The 16,145-nt window shown below is 36.6% G+C and overlaps 2 protein-coding genes across 9 annotated transcripts in view; one reads left to right on the plus strand and one right to left on the minus strand.

The window, feature by feature from the left end:
* TDRD9 (tudor domain containing 9) overlaps positions 1 to 16,145 on the plus strand; it is an 81,054-nt gene that overhangs the window by 2,923 nt on the left and 61,986 nt on the right. For 6 of the 7 annotated variants that reach the window (XR_014956079.1, XR_014956080.1, XM_085582312.1 and 3 more), the window contains exon 2: positions 15,794 to 15,900. Coding sequence is in view for 4 of the 7 variants with exons in the window: in XM_085582312.1 (XP_085438438.1) it covers positions 15,794 to 15,900 (107 nt within the window). In the remaining 3 variants the exon portion in view is untranslated. Of the gene's footprint in view, positions 1 to 4,500; positions 4,548 to 15,793; positions 15,901 to 16,145 lie in introns of those variants that run through there. The other variant, XM_085582316.1, reaches the window with a different exon arrangement.
* Positions 327 to 15,072, minus strand: RD3L (RD3 like). 2 transcript variants are annotated; one of them, XM_085582331.1, is made up of 4 exons: positions 6,774 to 15,072; positions 6,453 to 6,538; positions 5,474 to 5,779; positions 327 to 4,631 (listed from the first exon to the last, which is right to left on the minus strand). In XM_085582331.1, the coding sequence occupies exons 3-4, from the start codon at positions 5,770 to 5,772 to the stop codon at positions 4,334 to 4,336; spliced, it is 597 nt and encodes a 198-aa protein (XP_085438457.1). In that variant the 5' UTR covers positions 5,773 to 5,779; positions 6,453 to 6,538; positions 6,774 to 15,072; the 3' UTR covers positions 327 to 4,333. The 2 variants fall into 2 exon arrangements, with proteins under 2 accessions (XP_085438457.1, XP_021384606.1); XM_021528931.4 differs by having other exon boundaries at positions 6,453 to 6,541.

The following is a 16,145-nucleotide window of genomic DNA, read 5'->3' on the forward strand; positions in this document are numbered from 1 at the left end:
ATCTTTCAGTGTAAAGGTGCTGCCGTTACCAAGCTCTGAGTTACTGACCAAGAGCTACTGGGCTTTGTGCAAGTAGTTAAAATTTTCCAGAAGTGACCAGACAGAATTTTACAGTTCTTTTAAATTATTTCTGTGAATGTAATGCCTCAAGCCAGTACAAACAAGATGTCTGTAACTTCTCGGTTTTTATTTAGGTGATAGTAACGTTTCTATAGTATTAAGTGTTTGACTCTTTAACCTAGCTGAGTACTAAGCCACAAGATCTATTTTATGTATTTCCTGTACACAGGAGAAATAAAGAAGATTGATCGAGCCTTGTGTGACTAGGCAGAGGTACATCTTTATTTTAGGTTGGATAGAAAGCTCATTCCACTCACAAGTCTTAGCAGATGACCTGATTGTGAGTTTGACAGTGGTGTTTGTAGGGAAAAAATTATTTTTACAGGTTTGGTTTTATAATTATTTTTCTCCATGTCTGAGTGGATCAGAAGCAATATGTATCTTAAATGACCATTTATGTAAGAATGATGTGGGCAGAATTTCTCAAAAATAGCTATAAAACATTTGAGCATAGATGACAGGTGCATATCTGTCCTGCCACAAAATGGAAGGAATCTGTATGAGAAGCTTAGGTGTGTTTTGTTTCCGTGCATACTTCTGTTTCACAGCTCTGGGGATGTGCTTACATTTTGCTTGTTTTTGCAAAACTTGAAGTCTCTATAGGAGGTTTAGATTTAAGCATTTCAAAGGAAGTGCTTGTATTTTATTCACTGACTTCTTAAGAAGGAGTTTGAGGAGCTGAAAACAAAAGAATTTCTCCTCATTTATTGAGGCTGCTTGTAGCATAATTGTATACTTCCTTGAAAATTCTTTTTTGTTTCTTGGGAAAGTCAAAACTAAATACTCAGATTTTCGAAACGCTTATATATATTTATTTGAAGCTGGATATACAATTACTGATGGACACTTGTCTGCCTACCAGTTTTGTCTAAATTTGTATGTGAGAATGGGTGTGTTTAATACCGAATTGGTAATAACAGGCACACGAGTGTGTGTAATAATACTTTAGAGAAACGTTACTGAGATTGTTTAATGGGATCTAAAAGTATCGTGTCTCCCTTAAAATGAGATGTAGATTTTGTTTGCTTCCTTTACTGATGAAGGTTTTAAGGTTCTTTTGCTTCCTGAACTACTTCTAGAATAGCAGTATTAGTAATTGAGCTGCTTGGGGAAAGGCAATAGAAATAGAAACTGTATGAAATCTGACTGGAATTTCTGTCTTAAACAGCTTATTAATTAACTTTTTAGTTTCTTTTGTTATGTTTAACTGAAAGAAAATAAATTTAGACCCTTAAATCCTTCCTTGGTATCCACACATTAAGACGTTAAAGGTTTAAGTGTGTATTTTCTGCATTTCACAGGTGCACCTTTCACCAAGTTAGCACCTTTTTGAAACTGATTACTGGCTGGAAACATTGCACGCTGTGTGCTTTGCTTGACGCTTGTGCAGGTGGGAGACACTGCTGTCCTTTGCAATTACTGCCACTCACCTTTCTGTCACCAGAGTGGTTTGTGTTGCCTGCCTGCCTATTGCAGAAATATCTGCTGGCTCAGCGTTAGGGACAATGTAGTTTTGGAACACCTCATGCAAACTGTGTAGGGCATAAATAAAAAATACTTAAAGAAGCAGTTGCAGAGTTCTTGAACAGTGATCTCCCACAGGTAGTGGTGACTGGCCTTTCAGCAATCTTACTCCTGTCTGAGGTAGCTGAATTCCAAGGGTAACCATAATTCTATCAAATGGCTTGTGTTAGCTGGTGAGCTGAAGAACAGATTTTCTTGGCAGCATGTTGCGGTAAACCTAACAAATTCCTTTAAAATATGCTTAACATTTTTAATTGGGATTCTTCCCCTTACCCCATTTTTTTTTCTTTGCTTTTCTCTGCTTTTTAACTAGAAAGTGTATATAACAATTTGCTCAGGAGGAAGTGCTTGTATTCCACAAAGTTACCCCACATTTCAGTGCTTGAAAAAAAATGGCCAAAGTGAGGCCTTAGAGGATGGCATTTTCTCAGCCTTTGGATATTTTCTTTTACTCTACCTTCTGCAGTTCTTCTTTGCTTTCTCCTCTCCTTTCCCCCAAATGCAGACACTAGAACTGGATGCAGTAGTCTGATTAAAATATGCATATAAAAGTAGATGAGCCTTTCTTTGCATTTCCCTGGCACTGTATAGGGATTTAACACTGAATTGGCTATGATCCCTACCTATGTTTTTAAACTATTGTGCAGCAACTGCCTTTTAGAATATGGCATAGTTGATAGTCACTCTTTCTAAACATGGAAAAATGCGTTTGCATATGTTAAAATAAAGTTGAAGTGAAGTTTGCAAAGCATGGACAAGTTGTATCTGGGGTTATTTTGTTGTGTTTGTTTGTTTGTTTATTTTCCCTGCTCATTTTTGGTGATTGTTAAAGTAAGCGGATCTTCCATGTTACTGGCCTTCTATTTTCCTTAGGTGAAAATTAGGAAGCTGCATTTTTACAGGTTTTTTTTTACCTATATTTCAGATAGAGAGCTGTAAGGATACCATTTTAGGAAATAAACTTACATTAATTGCCATTGCAGGAATCTTGCACATTTGACCACTTCAAAGCTATCTTAAACCAGCATTATGGATGTTAATTCTCAGAGTAATACTAATCCTGCCAATGCCTTTTGACAAGAAGAGGGCAAAGAGTTTATAGCAGCTCTAAGAAGTTTGCATGTCCTTGTGAAGCTTTGTATATTTAGTTTATGGGAGGTAGAGGGGCTAGTTACTTTTGGTATTGAGCTGCAGCTTTTATTATTTTAAATCTGTTGGAGATTTTTTTACTCTAGTCCTCCAGTGCTTTGTCCTTTACATGGATATAGGGGTTCTCATTGTTTTATCTTTTGTGAATGTTATACTTTATTTTTCTACATGAAATGTTATCTATATCATAAGCTTTTCAAAGACTTTTTAAAATCCATTATTAAAAAGATTTAAAAGTGTTTAGTAAGTGATTGTGCCATTTGTTTATCCAATTTATGTTGCATTATTAGTAAATTTTTTTCTGGAACGGGGGATACAGCAGTGGAGCATAAGATGCCTTAAAGTTGTATTACCAACTTGATGAAATCTGATTGGCTGCTTCAGTATGTTTGAAGAAAATACCAGAGGAAGCAGTTTTGTTTATGAAATAGTGCATTCTGTGAATTGGGCCATATGAGTCTTACCCGTTTTTTCTGATCCAACAGACAGATTAAAAGCAAATACAGAAAAGATGACGTTATATAAAACATGTAAAAACTTGTTACAGTGGTGGGAGCACAATTGGAAATGTAGCCAGCTGAGTTCTGCATATGTTTTCATTGATTTTCTGCTCTAATTGCCTGCTGTGACCATGACTGCTGTGTATGTGAATAATCTTGTAAAACTTTGTAAACCCACAGTGATAGATCATGGTGGCTGAGAAACATTAGATCTTGTTATGTGTAAATTTAGAATGAAAACCTTGTGTGTTGGAAGTGATCTGTTGACTCCTTAGCTATTTTAGAGAAGTACCACCTGATTTCATCAAAATGTTAAAGGTTTATGCAGAATTTGGGTTTCAGAACAAGTAAGTAAAATGAAAAATGGCTATTTAAAATTAAATAATTCAGTAATTAGAGAGATAGTTGTTAAATGCTGTTAAATATCTAAGCGTTTTGTTTGGCTGTCCACCTTCTCATACTTCAGCATGTGCACAGTATAGTTTAGAAAAAAACATAGAAATAATGCATGCAGCTAAATCCTGTCAGTATTTTCATGCAATTATTCTTGAAGAAATAATTATTCAGCTCCAAAACGTATTTACCAGTTTATTTAACTGATGTTATATTAAACCATTTTTTTTACACAGCATAAAGTTCCCATAGAGCCTAAAAGCTATGTGTCAAACACAGAACTTTTTGTCTAACACTCTCTGGATTGATGCTGTTTCAAAATATGCAAGCAATCTTTTTTGTTGTTGTTTAAATACTTCTAGCTCTATATGGCTGAAAATTAAACTGCCTCTGAGTTTTTTTTCAGAAACATCTACATTTTTGATGAAAAGGTGGCTTCTAACACAACAGCTCTAAGAAACTATAAAGATAAAAGGTCAGTTGATACCTAAGTTACTGCATACTAGCTATTACAAAGGATTTTAATTTCTAAATTTGGAATAAAAAGGGGAGCATGTCACATTTCTTACTCCTGTGAGTCTGGACTGCAGTTACAAGAAAGGAATGTGGATGGCTACATAAATTTTTGAAAGTAGCACAAAACCAACTTAACTTGATGGGTAGTAATAGGGTAGATTCCAGATTCTGTGAGAGAAGGTGGGAAACATGCTTTGTGTGTTTTTGTCGACATAACTTGAAACAGTGGGGATTTCATCTTTGTCCGACTTGTTGGAGCTGTCACCATGCGGACTAAAATGTTCAGGGCAATTTGTATTCCATGCATCTACCAGCTGCTCTGCTTGGTTTTCTCTCTCAATGGTGGTAAGAAAATCTTTTAAAACTTGCTTGAATATGTAGACTATTTCCCATGGTAAAACATCATTTTCTGCCAAAACTTCCCGAAATCTAGGAAAAGAAAAAAAAAAAAAAACAAACAAAAATTGAAATGGAATCATCAGCACTGAAAACTTCTCTCTTTCCTCTCTTGTCAGTTGGGGGTGGGGGAGGAGGAAATTACTTGAGTTCCAGTGTGATTTTTTCCTTGCTGCCACATTTCCCCCCCCCCCACCCCCCCCCCCCAGAAGAGGAAAAGAGCTCTAACAATGTACTGGATGTGCTCCAGCTATTGTGGATTGAAAGCAGTTGTAATTGGCTAGGCTTTTTTTTTTTCCTTTGGCCCATCTGGGTAACTTGATTTAAACCAACTTTGCCCTCAGGTGTATTCTGGGCTTTAAAAGGCAAATAGACTTGTTCTGTCCTTTCTGGGTCCCTAGAAAATGTATTTAAAATGCAGGCATAGGAGAATTTTTCTTCATAAAATGTGTGGAGGTTTTTTTTTTTTTTTTAATTTACACTGATTTGCAGGTTTTTAGGAGCTTTCTGGTGTTGTGCACAGTACGGCTGGACTACTGCATAATAGTGCATTGCATTAGTCCTTCTATTTGAATTTTAGTTACTGGGTTGCCATTTATTGAATAGTAGGGATAAATAATAGGAAAAATGGGAAGTATTGAAAGGTTATACAAGATTTTCTTTGTTTGGATTAGACCAGGAAAATCCTGATTTAAAACTTCCTTCAAGCAACATATTAAAGTGAAGATGTAATTTCTAAAACAACTGTAAAATGCTCTCCAGTTGCTGGTCATTGCTGCTTTGGAAGAGCAGAGCCCAATACAAACTTTGATTAGGCAGAGAAACATTTGACTTGTGATAGAGAGCTCAGAGTCAGGGAAATATGAAACAATTACCTGCTGAGAACAGTTCCTGTTTGGCAAGGCTGGATTTGAGAGCACAGAACTTCAAGCTGCCGTTGCTCAGTAGCTGGAATTGTTGCTTGAGGATTTTGATAGTTCTTGAGCCAGTTGTAATCCATGCCAGTTTTTTGGACTTTTTGTTCATTTTCAATCTCTTGCACTAATCTTTCACGCTCTTTCAGGTGCCATTTCAACTCCCTCAGCAGGGTTTTTGTAACTACTTCTGATCCAGGGCATCTTGTGGATTTGTAGGAATCAGTTTTTGACCATTTCATCCAGCCAAAAAGTGGCATTTTTAAACTGGGAAGAGGAAAAAAAATTAGTATTGCTTGTCTGTCTAACTGGTTAGTTCTTCTTACCTATAGACTTCTTTCTTAGGAACTGAATGTTTGAATGAAATTTTATTAATGATTTTAGAATAGCTTGCTGTACAGAATCACCAGGCCCTAATGAAATATGACAAGTCTTGCATCTTACAATATTTCCTGTCTCTTTTCTGAGTTAACGTACTCTATGAAATTCACAGCATTGAAAGTGCATATCCATCACCTTGGAAATATTCCATATTTTATCTATAGTATGCATGATTTTAAAAAAAAACAGGGAGGAAACCCCTAAACCCTATCAAGCAACCCCACAAAAACCCCTCAAATCCCACAAAAAAACCCTCAAACTTCACAAAAAACCCAGCTAAATAAGAACACTCCCTCCCAACAAAACACAAACCTTCAGACCTCAAAGATTTGAACTTACACATATATTTAAAATTGAAATTAATTAATTAGTAGTTGAGTGCTAGAACTCTGCTTGATCAGGTTTTACAACTTATATATCAATTTTTATTTTAACTATTTTAATTATTGTTTACATTATCTGGAAACAGAAATCTGGGAGAATAGACTTCTAATTTGCACTTTGTAACAAATCATGCAAACACAAGCATGCAAACTGGAATAAAATTTTAAAAAATTACCTTTGCAGTTTTCTGTGAACAGTGTTTCTGGTGAGTTTGCTTGAAGGTGTCTTATTCTAGCATATCCCGTTTGCAGGTTGTTAGTACTGCTGGAAGAAAACAAGGGGTTTTTTTTCTCTTTTTCCTATTTTCTTTTTTTTTATTATTTCATTTACTCAAACTGTACCCAGAAGAAATGACTTTCTGTACTGAATATGACAGTTTTAAGTTTTTCTGCTTTTAAGGTTCTTTTTCATCCTCTGTACTGGAGAGAAGCAGTAATCCATTTAACCTAACATGGTCTCTCAAATACTTTCTACCAAGTCCATTAAGATCTCCTACCTTTGAATTGAATTCTGCCGATGGCAGCAATTTGAAAAAAGATGGTAACAATTTCAAGTGCTTGTTGCTAAATCCATCCAAATGTATTGTTGGTAGTGAGATGAATAATGATAGTCTGAAGCAACTACAGACGTGCTTGTAGCTAAAGTTAAGGCTGTCGTATGATGTGATGCTTGGCTGTGCATAGCTGTAGGTCACAGTTTAGAGCTGTATTTTTATGCCCGTAGAGTGCTAAAAATAACTATGTTAAACTTTCAGGCCATTGAGATGCTGGAAGACTTATCTCCCATTAGAGGGGGATCAGGCTGTTCTGCTGTCATTTTTAAACAGCTAAGAATAGTTTTTCTCTAGTAAAGATCACCCAAAGCTTTTGTTAAGTAAGTGTTGACAGAAAAGAGGTATTTGACAGTTGCTCAGGATTTTTTCACTACATTAAATGTTTCTTCCAGATGAATTTCATCAGTCTCATGGATCTATATGTTTTCATTACTGTGCATAGCTGTTAGAATTTTTAATTAACATTTCAAATGTATTTAAAGAACCCAGACTGTATCACCTACAGTGTGCCATGAAAGACACTTTAATCTAATTAAAGGAATAGAATGATAAGGAGATGCAAATTGAGGTCAAACTGGTCTAAAAAGCCCAGAATTGTAAGTCTTACCATAGGCATTGCTTCTCTCTCAAGTGGCTGTCAGCTGCCTGCTCCCTGTTTCCTTGATGAATATTTTGAGCATATCCATTTTTAAGGTTCATTCTCGGGGATGGCACTGTGCACACTAAAGGTCGCTGAAGGAGCCATTTTCCATTCCAGTTATCCGGTCTCTTCCTATTAATCTAAACGGTAGCCATGGTTTAAGAAACACTGCCTTTCTTTTTGCCCTTGTTCTAATAGCTGTGTGCTCCTCTTAAGTATTTTTCATTCCTACTTTTCTCCCTCCACTGGTGTGTTGAACAGCTGGGAGAACAAAGGTTCTCTAAATTTGTTCTAGATGTCATACAACATAAAGGATGACGTGTATGGCTGTTATTAAAGCTGATACCACTTATACATTGGAAAAATTCAAATGTCAGTATTAATCCTCTTCAACTGGAAGGTTTTCACATTGCATTGAATGCGGTACTATGAAAAAGGAAGGGAGCTAGGTTTATGAGGACAGAACTGTCCTGACAGATTTTCAGATAAAATTAAAATGCTCCTTGCCACCTCCTTTACAGCACAGTTAACATGTCACCACTTTTTTTCCACTGTATCAATCTGCAAGTAAACTGCTGTACAGTGTAAAACCATTATAGTGTCTTTGCAAATTTAGAGATGCATACTGGAAGGTGTGCAAAGTAATTAAATGAGAAACCTACAACTTCTATTTTTCAACCTAATCTTTGGTTGCATCATTGAAGATTCAAGGCAGGATCCTGAGGATCATGTGTAGGAGAGCATTGAAGCTGAAAATTTTTATTGCTTCTACTTTTGTATGCACTTTGGGTATGTGAAGAGACTACTCATGTGGGGCTAGCACTGGAAAGTGGACCTCAAAAGTAGAGAAGTTAGTTTATGCAGTTTCTAGCCCATGGTTAATTCTGGAAACTTTGTTAAGAGTTAAAATTCTACCCAGCTGTCTCTAAATGTACTCCTGCATCTAAAGTGCTGTGTCGGGGTGGGAATTTTGGCTTGATTTTGGCTGATAGTGGGTCTGTTCCCTGAAGGCACTGTGAAGTTTGTCTTCATTAGTAACTTATGTCTCAGTGGTCAACTCTGCATCCTCAGTCAGAACAAGGAGTGTTGTCTGTTGTGTGTGGCAGAACAACTCCTGTACTAATGTGCTGAGTTTATTCTGTTATTTTCTTTTACCCTGATTATAAATTATACACAGTTCTATTTACTTCTTGATTTTCCAAGGTGTATTTAGGGAGCCTGTTATGTATTCTTCTTTGTCTAAGTTGAAAGGGATATCAGTGTGGGGTTAGTACCTGTCACATTAAAAGAATTCCTTCTAAGGTAACATATGCATGCACGGTGATTGGCATGTTCTGGGTATGGTTTGTACTGAAAAGCTGCAACAAAACCCAGCATTCCTGGAAGAACCCTCATTTTTGGAGTGGTTTTGTTCCACCATGTGGGTGACTCGGCGTGAAGGAGTGGAAATATGGTTCATGGCTCTATTAATCTGAAAATATCTGGTATCCTAAATCTCATCTGTTTGGAGAATTCCTCCTTTGTCGCCTCCTGTTTGACATCACAAATGTGAGGGAGAACTTGAAAATTAAGATGTAACTTAGAAGTATTGCTTTTAAAGGTTTTGGGTTTTTTTTGACAAAGCCAGTTTGAGTAGAAGTTGGTACTGAAGAGCAGTTTGATCAATTTAACTAAATGTTACACTGACACGAACATCCAGGCATGATAAATGGCGAGAATGGCTGGAGAAGAAGCTTCTTATTCTTTTATTTGGAAAATTTTATGGCATCTGTACCATGTGAGATGCTGTTGACTCTGGTGGTTGAAAGGAGCAAGAAGTACAGCTCGTTATGAATGAGACTCCATGTGACATTGAGAAGTTATTACCCTAATTCTTCATTGACCAAGAGTGCTGATAGCAGATCATGAGCATTGCTACCTAGCTAACATTTCAACACATTGGGGTAGTGTTGCATGTTCCATAATTCTTTCCAGTATCTGTTAATAATCATATACTGTGGTTTGCTGCCATAGATTTTGTGTGGAGGGCTGTTGATTGTTGGGGATTTAGCCCAGTAGACACCTAAGCACCACACAGGCCCTTGCTTACCTGCTATTCCCTCTCAGTGGAATAAGAATTGAGGAGTGGAACAGAAAAGAAAACTTGGTTACAAATAAAAGCTGTTTTAAGAAGTGGAACAAGAGAGAAAACAAAAAAGTGATGCAGAGGCAGCCCCACATCACCTCTCATGGGCAGACCAATGCCCAGCCAATTTCTGAACAGCAGCTGGCAAGCTGGACTGAAACCCCACTCTTCTCACTTTTTGTTGCTAAGTATGACACTAAATGGCCTCTCTGATCTGTTTGTGTTGCCTTCCTGGTTATGTCCCCTCACAAACCCTTATGCATCCACCAGCCTATTTATGGGGAGGAGAGGAGAATGTAATGTGAGAAACAGAAAGGTCCTGGATGCTGTACAAATGCTGTTCTGGAGTAACAAAAACATTTATTTTCAGAAGTACTGATTTGGTCACAATTTTAAAACAGCATCGTAGTGCTGCTATGAAAAAAAAATAACCCTATCCCAGCCAGGTCCAGAGAGTCCAGAGCAGTTACAAAGAAAGGTTGCCAATGCTCCCATCATCTGAGCAGAGAGAGAGATTTCATAAAGTAATTTATCCACAGCTAGCAGGTTGGATGGTTTCCTTTCATTTATACGTGTAGTGCTACTCTATGGGTTTAATCAACTTTGTAGTGTATTTTTCTTTTGATTTGACAGAAAAACTCAACTCTGGCTGTTTTGGGCAGCAGACAGATAGTGTGTCTACCTCTTCTGATAATTTCATACATCATTTGACTACTCCTTTTGCTTTTTTAACAATTATGAGCGAAATTTACCATGAGCCTACACAAGAGGCCTCTTGGTAAGACTCCTTGTTTGGTCTTTTACTGTGACAATGAACAACACAATAATTTTCTTTTAGCAGTCTTAACATACAGAAGTTTGTGTAAGCTATCATTTCATCTTGGTGTTGAGATGAATAAAAATCAGGACATGTTTGAAGCTGATTTCTTCCACTTGGAGTGTCTGTAGCATTACTATCTCTGGTGCTGATGACACTTCACTAATAGGCAGGGGAGTTACAGGCATCAATTTGAAATTGAGGCAATCCTGCTTTTAATACTAATCTTCAAAAGCATTCTTCTAAATTCAGAGCAGTCTCTTACTTGCATTTTATTTTTCTCAGAGATTTGTTTAATCTGGATTTTACCAAGTTGGTAGCCAAATGCAAAAAGAGAAGCTCATCAGCAGCTCATCTCCTAGAAGAGTCCAGTTCTTTGAAGTCCAGAATTTCATTCCACTGACATAAAATCCCAGGACAGAAGACAGTAAATTGGAGGATTTGGGCTGTTTTATTCTGGTTTTGTGCTTTTTATGTTTCTTGGATTTTAACTGTGAATAAGGTGCAGAGCTATTGGTTTGACATATGTGAAATATTTCTGAGTTGTTGAGTTTCCATAGTCTGTTCAAAGATTATCATTTGAGTTTGTCAGGATTTTACAAAGTTGATTTAGTTCTCTCCCTCCTTATTTTCCCCCCTCCCCAGCTAGTTAAGGTTTTAAAATGGGCAATCTGAATTGCACCTGTGGAAGAGCAGTGCAAGCCTTTTGAAATGCTTAAATATGAAGACTTTATCACTAAATCTAGCAAATTGCATTTCAGAGCAGCTCTCTTAGTGGAAAAAAAGCATGCCCCTAACTGATTATTAGATTCTTGAAATAATATGTAGTGACTCTGTGAAATCTGTATTTTAGTTTTTAATATGTTCAATTTATTTTGAATTCTATTAATAGTCTCCTTTTGCAGCTGAAACGTGGCTTTTGAATGACAGTACATTATTTCATTGGAGTTAGTGTATTTCTGCAGGTAGAACCAATCTTTTGTATAGAAAACCAGCTTCCAGTTGAAAGGAAAATAATTTTTAGTATGTCCTTCAGTAAACCCAGTGGAAGGTTATTTACTGTCATGGCAAATGTTCAGTTATGTAAAGTGTCACATTACTTTAGTTTCAGAAGAGAAGCTTTGAAACAGTCTACTGTATATATCTTACTAAAATTGTACAGCAAAATATTGCTCTGTGTGTTATAAGGCTGAGGCTAAGTGTTTTTTTTCTAGTGATTTCCTCCCTCCCCGAAGATCTGTAAATAGGTGAATAGTATGTGTGCGTGACAGAAGCCGTGACTTGGGGCTGTCCTTCTCTTGTGATCTGTGAAATGGGTGACACTAGCTTTATGTTCAACTTCTAGTCCCATGTGCACAGGATTTTTTGTGTTAAATGAGGCACAACATAAATAAGCAGAAAATACATCTTACAAGACTTTTAAAAACTCAGTTCAGGAGACTTTGATGTTTCAGTTTTGTTTTTAAGATGTGCATGTTCTAGAAGTTACATGGCCTTGATTAGAGGCTTCTACTCCAAAATTAAGTGATTAATATACTTTTTTTTGAAGTTGGATAAGCAAGCATCTTAATCATTGGAATTTCATTGCATGATTGGATGTTTTCTTTATACAGCCAGGTATGCTACATAAGCAGTTCTGAAAATTTTTTTTCAGGGAGTAAGACTGCATATGTCTGTTTGTTTAATAAAGCTTTTTTTAAAGCATTTCTTCTAGAAGTGTTAAGTGTTCAGTGTAGGCATTGGCATTGCAGCTAATGTATGTCATTGGAAAGGGCCAAACAGATTACCTGTCATAGTTATGGTGAGATTGGGCAACTGATTCTATTTTTGGCACCTAAGTGTATGCAAAAATGCTTTGGTTATTATTTCAAGTTTTACTTAGTATACTCTTTTATGATGCCTTGTTGACTTATTAGAGGTCATTCTAGAGGCATGAAGAAAGACCTTTCTCTAGCTCAATTAGTGTAAAGAAAGGCACCCTTGGTGTATTTTAAAGCATTTACAATTGAATGTGTCAACAATTTTTGGTATTAAACTATGTTTCCCTTCTGTTAATTCCCCTAAGTGTCAGCTGTATTTGATTTTATGTTTAAAAATACCTTGTTTCGATCAATTGCTCAAAATTAGTTTGACTAGGCATATGTACCAAGACCACTCACATTTCAGAAAAATGTTATGGTAGTTAAACCACATAATACAGATTGAAGAAAGAATTCTGTTACCTCATAAGGCAGTGTTTGAGTAGAAGTTGGTCTGCTACTTCTGAGGGTATTTCTGAAAATAGGTAGGTCTTGAGATGTACACACCTACATAGGTAGATCTGAGGATGTAGCAAGAGTTACTTGTTGAGTGAAGTCAGTAATTGATTGTGTCCTCAGTGCTTTATAATTTTGTCTGCCTTTTTCCACTTGGGTGAACAGAATGTCATGTATTTGCAGGCTCTGCCATAGATACCTGGCTGCATTAGGGGGTGAAATAAAATATGCACTTGATATGAATAAGATCAAGTTCACCTACTTTTTAAGATGAAGGGCAAGGAAGAAAACCTAGAATATTTAAAATCTCCTACATTTCCTTCAGTTGGTGACTTCAAATTTGAGTGATTGTGTTAGTCACAGAAATGCTTTTTGTTGCTTCTTAATTTGGTCGAATTTTGACTGGTTTGGATGTGCAGTTGAAAAGGCTGGACTCTGTAAATCCTGAGGAATATATTTTACAGCATGGCAGGTGTACTGAAGGTGGGTTTTGAATGTCAGGAGAGATGGAAATGGGGACAGACAGGTGATTCATAAGTAGAATCCAGAAAAGGCCCTTCATTTGCATTGCTGTGTTACAGCCTGGAATGGATTTGAATTTCTGAATTCTTATTGTTCTGCTGTCAGTAAATTTTGCTGAAAATCATTAGATTGCCACCTAAGGGAAATTTCTTCCTGTTTATCCAGGTATATAGGATGATACCTCCCACTGATGGTGTATTAATGATTACTGGGAAGGATTGTATAATTCTGGTAATTTAGGAGAGCTCCAAAGGGCTTTATAGTAATTTTTTCCCATTTTGCTTAAAACCCCCCACTATTCTGTAAGCTTTAAATATTATTAATGCAGAAAAGTACACCATTAAAACATCAATAAATGATATAGTGAAGCTTATTAGTTCATTTCATATTCCCATATGTAATTTTCTAGTTGCATATGATTTTCCTCAAGACTGGAGCCTGATTTGGTACGTCAAGTGCAAAATGTTTATTCCTAATGACTGACTATTAAATATCTTGTTTATTCATTGTGTAGCCTGAGGTTACTGCATGCTGTTTCCTGAAGACAGAAAACCTAATTCTTGAAATAAAATAATCAGCTGTCCAAACAGAAAAAAAATTAATCTGTTCTCACAAATGACTGAGGTCATGCTGTCCTCATTTTCCTCAAGCTGTACAGGCAAAGGTTGAAAGCTCACACACACGTATATATACATAAAAATTTCTGGGAGCCTGTTTTTTTAATGCTTAAGACTCTTAAAATTCTAAGAGAGATAATTAATAAGTTTATTTGTTTGTTTATGTAGTTATTACTGTTCCTTATCTGTTCCTTAACTGATTTCAGCTACTGCTTAGATACTGATGCATCTGCAAGGTCTTAACTGCAAGTGAGGCACACAATCCTTCCTTTCCCAGCCTTAGCCCTTCAGTGGGAGTTTTCTGTTGGTGATTTTCTTGCTGTTGCTCCAGGCTCTGACAGTCAAGCAATACCTGCTCCTCTGTGACAGCACTGACTGCTTGCCCTGGATGGCTTTTCTCTTCATGGAGAACCTGAGGACAATTGTGTGTACTGCATAACCAGGTTTTGTTTCCAGAATATGTGTGTCCATTGTATTCAGTGAGGCTGCAGGTTTATGGAAGTGAAAAAATAATTGGTTATATCAGTAAAAATCTGTGTAGTATGTGCATACAATGCTGCCTGAGTGAGATTGTGCAGCCAAGCTTCATTATGGTATTTTCAGCTACCAAATGCTTGACTTTGTTACCACCATTGAATTTTTGTGTTTTATTTGTGTTTAGTAGATACTCAGTGGAATAACCTACATTGCAAGCAGTCAAACATCCTGTGTATGAATATTTCTACATATTTTTGCAGATTCAGACCTTTTGAGGAGTGTTTTAGAAGGGTTTGAGTGATGGAAGCTGGCTGTAGGCTGCTGTTGCTCACGTAGCCATTTTGCAGATGGGTGCAGTCCTGCTGAACCTTGCTGTAAGAACTACTTCAGGTCTGGGGGAAATTGCTGTATCTTTATGCTTAAAATATTGTTAAAATTGGGTCAGAAGCTATCTCCTAGTTTGTTGGCAGCAGTAGGTGATAAATACTTGGTGTTCTGTTCTGAACTGTTGCTGAGTGAACGGTCTGTAGCAGAACAAAGCTGACACAGAGTTTGCCTTGGCAGAGAAGGTGGGTGATCAGTGGCATCAAAATTTTGGGAATTTCCCTCTCTTGAGGGCTGTGTGATGTAGTGCCATGTTAACAATGTCATGTTTTCAGTGTCACTGCTTCTGGAGTCAGTGTTGCCTATTTTTTGGGCCAAGAAATAAACAGCCCTATCCTTTCATAAAACTTAGAAGCAGATTTGCTGTGCCTTCATGATCTGTGGCATAAGTAAGGCTTGCACAGGGCCCAGAGTTGAAGTTATTGTGCAAAACTGTAGTGAAAACTTGATGTTTTCACTACTTTTCTGTGTTTAAGTTTAGTAACCATACAATCATTGTTTACATGCTACTTTACTATCTAGTGAATTTCATGTGAATTTCTTCACACTGTTTATGTAGAAGAAACTTCTAAAAATCTCATTACATTTATATAATGATTAACATTTCTTGTGTGTAACAGATTTCCATAAAATTCAATGATTCTTCAATTATTAATTTTTTTTGCTGACCACAGTTATTTCCTGGCTTACATTCAGTTCTTTTCCTTAAAAGCAGTGAGCTGTTTGTGTTTCCTCCTGTCTTACTTCCCCTGTCTCCAGAGAATCATGGGAGAATTACATTTATTTTCCGAATTGTATGTGTCAAATATTGAAGAAAGAGAGCTATTTCATCTTTATCCAGAAGAAATTGTAGTCTTTCATTAGAAGAGAAATTCCTAGGTTATTGAAGCCTTCAAGGATGATGTTTTGGGAGCTCAGTCTTCTTGGGACTAAACAAAAAGATGAAATGTGGCATTTTCCTCAGGCTAGTATTTAAATGCATAGACTAATTTTTTTTCTGAAGTTTATTCATTGAAGTAGTTCCTGCATGACATGGAGAACATCCTATATAATGTTGTTATTTCCAGAGATCCCAAAGACTTGTATTAGGAAGCATTTATTGATTTATCATTTCTTTCCTCTTCAGATTGCCCGTCTCAGAGAACATTGAAACTGAGTATGCTAAAAAATGCAGGCAAGCAGAGGAGCAAGAGCTGAATGTAGCTGGAAATTATCAGCTTGTCTGTAAACCAGGTAAAAAGAGGAAATAAAATTATTTAGTTCCTATTATAAACACAGATACACCTGTCCTTTTTCTCCCTGTTGTCTTATGCTATCTCCCTCTCTAAATTGAATATTCCTTTTTGTTTATTGATGTATGTGCATTAGTTTGCGTATAAAGCATGGTATTAAAAAGTCAACTCCTTTTCTGGAAACCACAGTGTATAATGCTCTTGTTCATACATCTGGCTTGTTGTACTGATAAATGTAGATATATG

This window comes from Lonchura striata, chromosome 5, assembly GCF_050655825.1.
Source record: "Lonchura striata isolate lonStrDom1 chromosome 5, ASM5065582v1, whole genome shotgun sequence".
Classification (NCBI taxonomy): domain Eukaryota; kingdom Metazoa; phylum Chordata; class Aves; order Passeriformes; family Estrildidae; genus Lonchura; species Lonchura striata.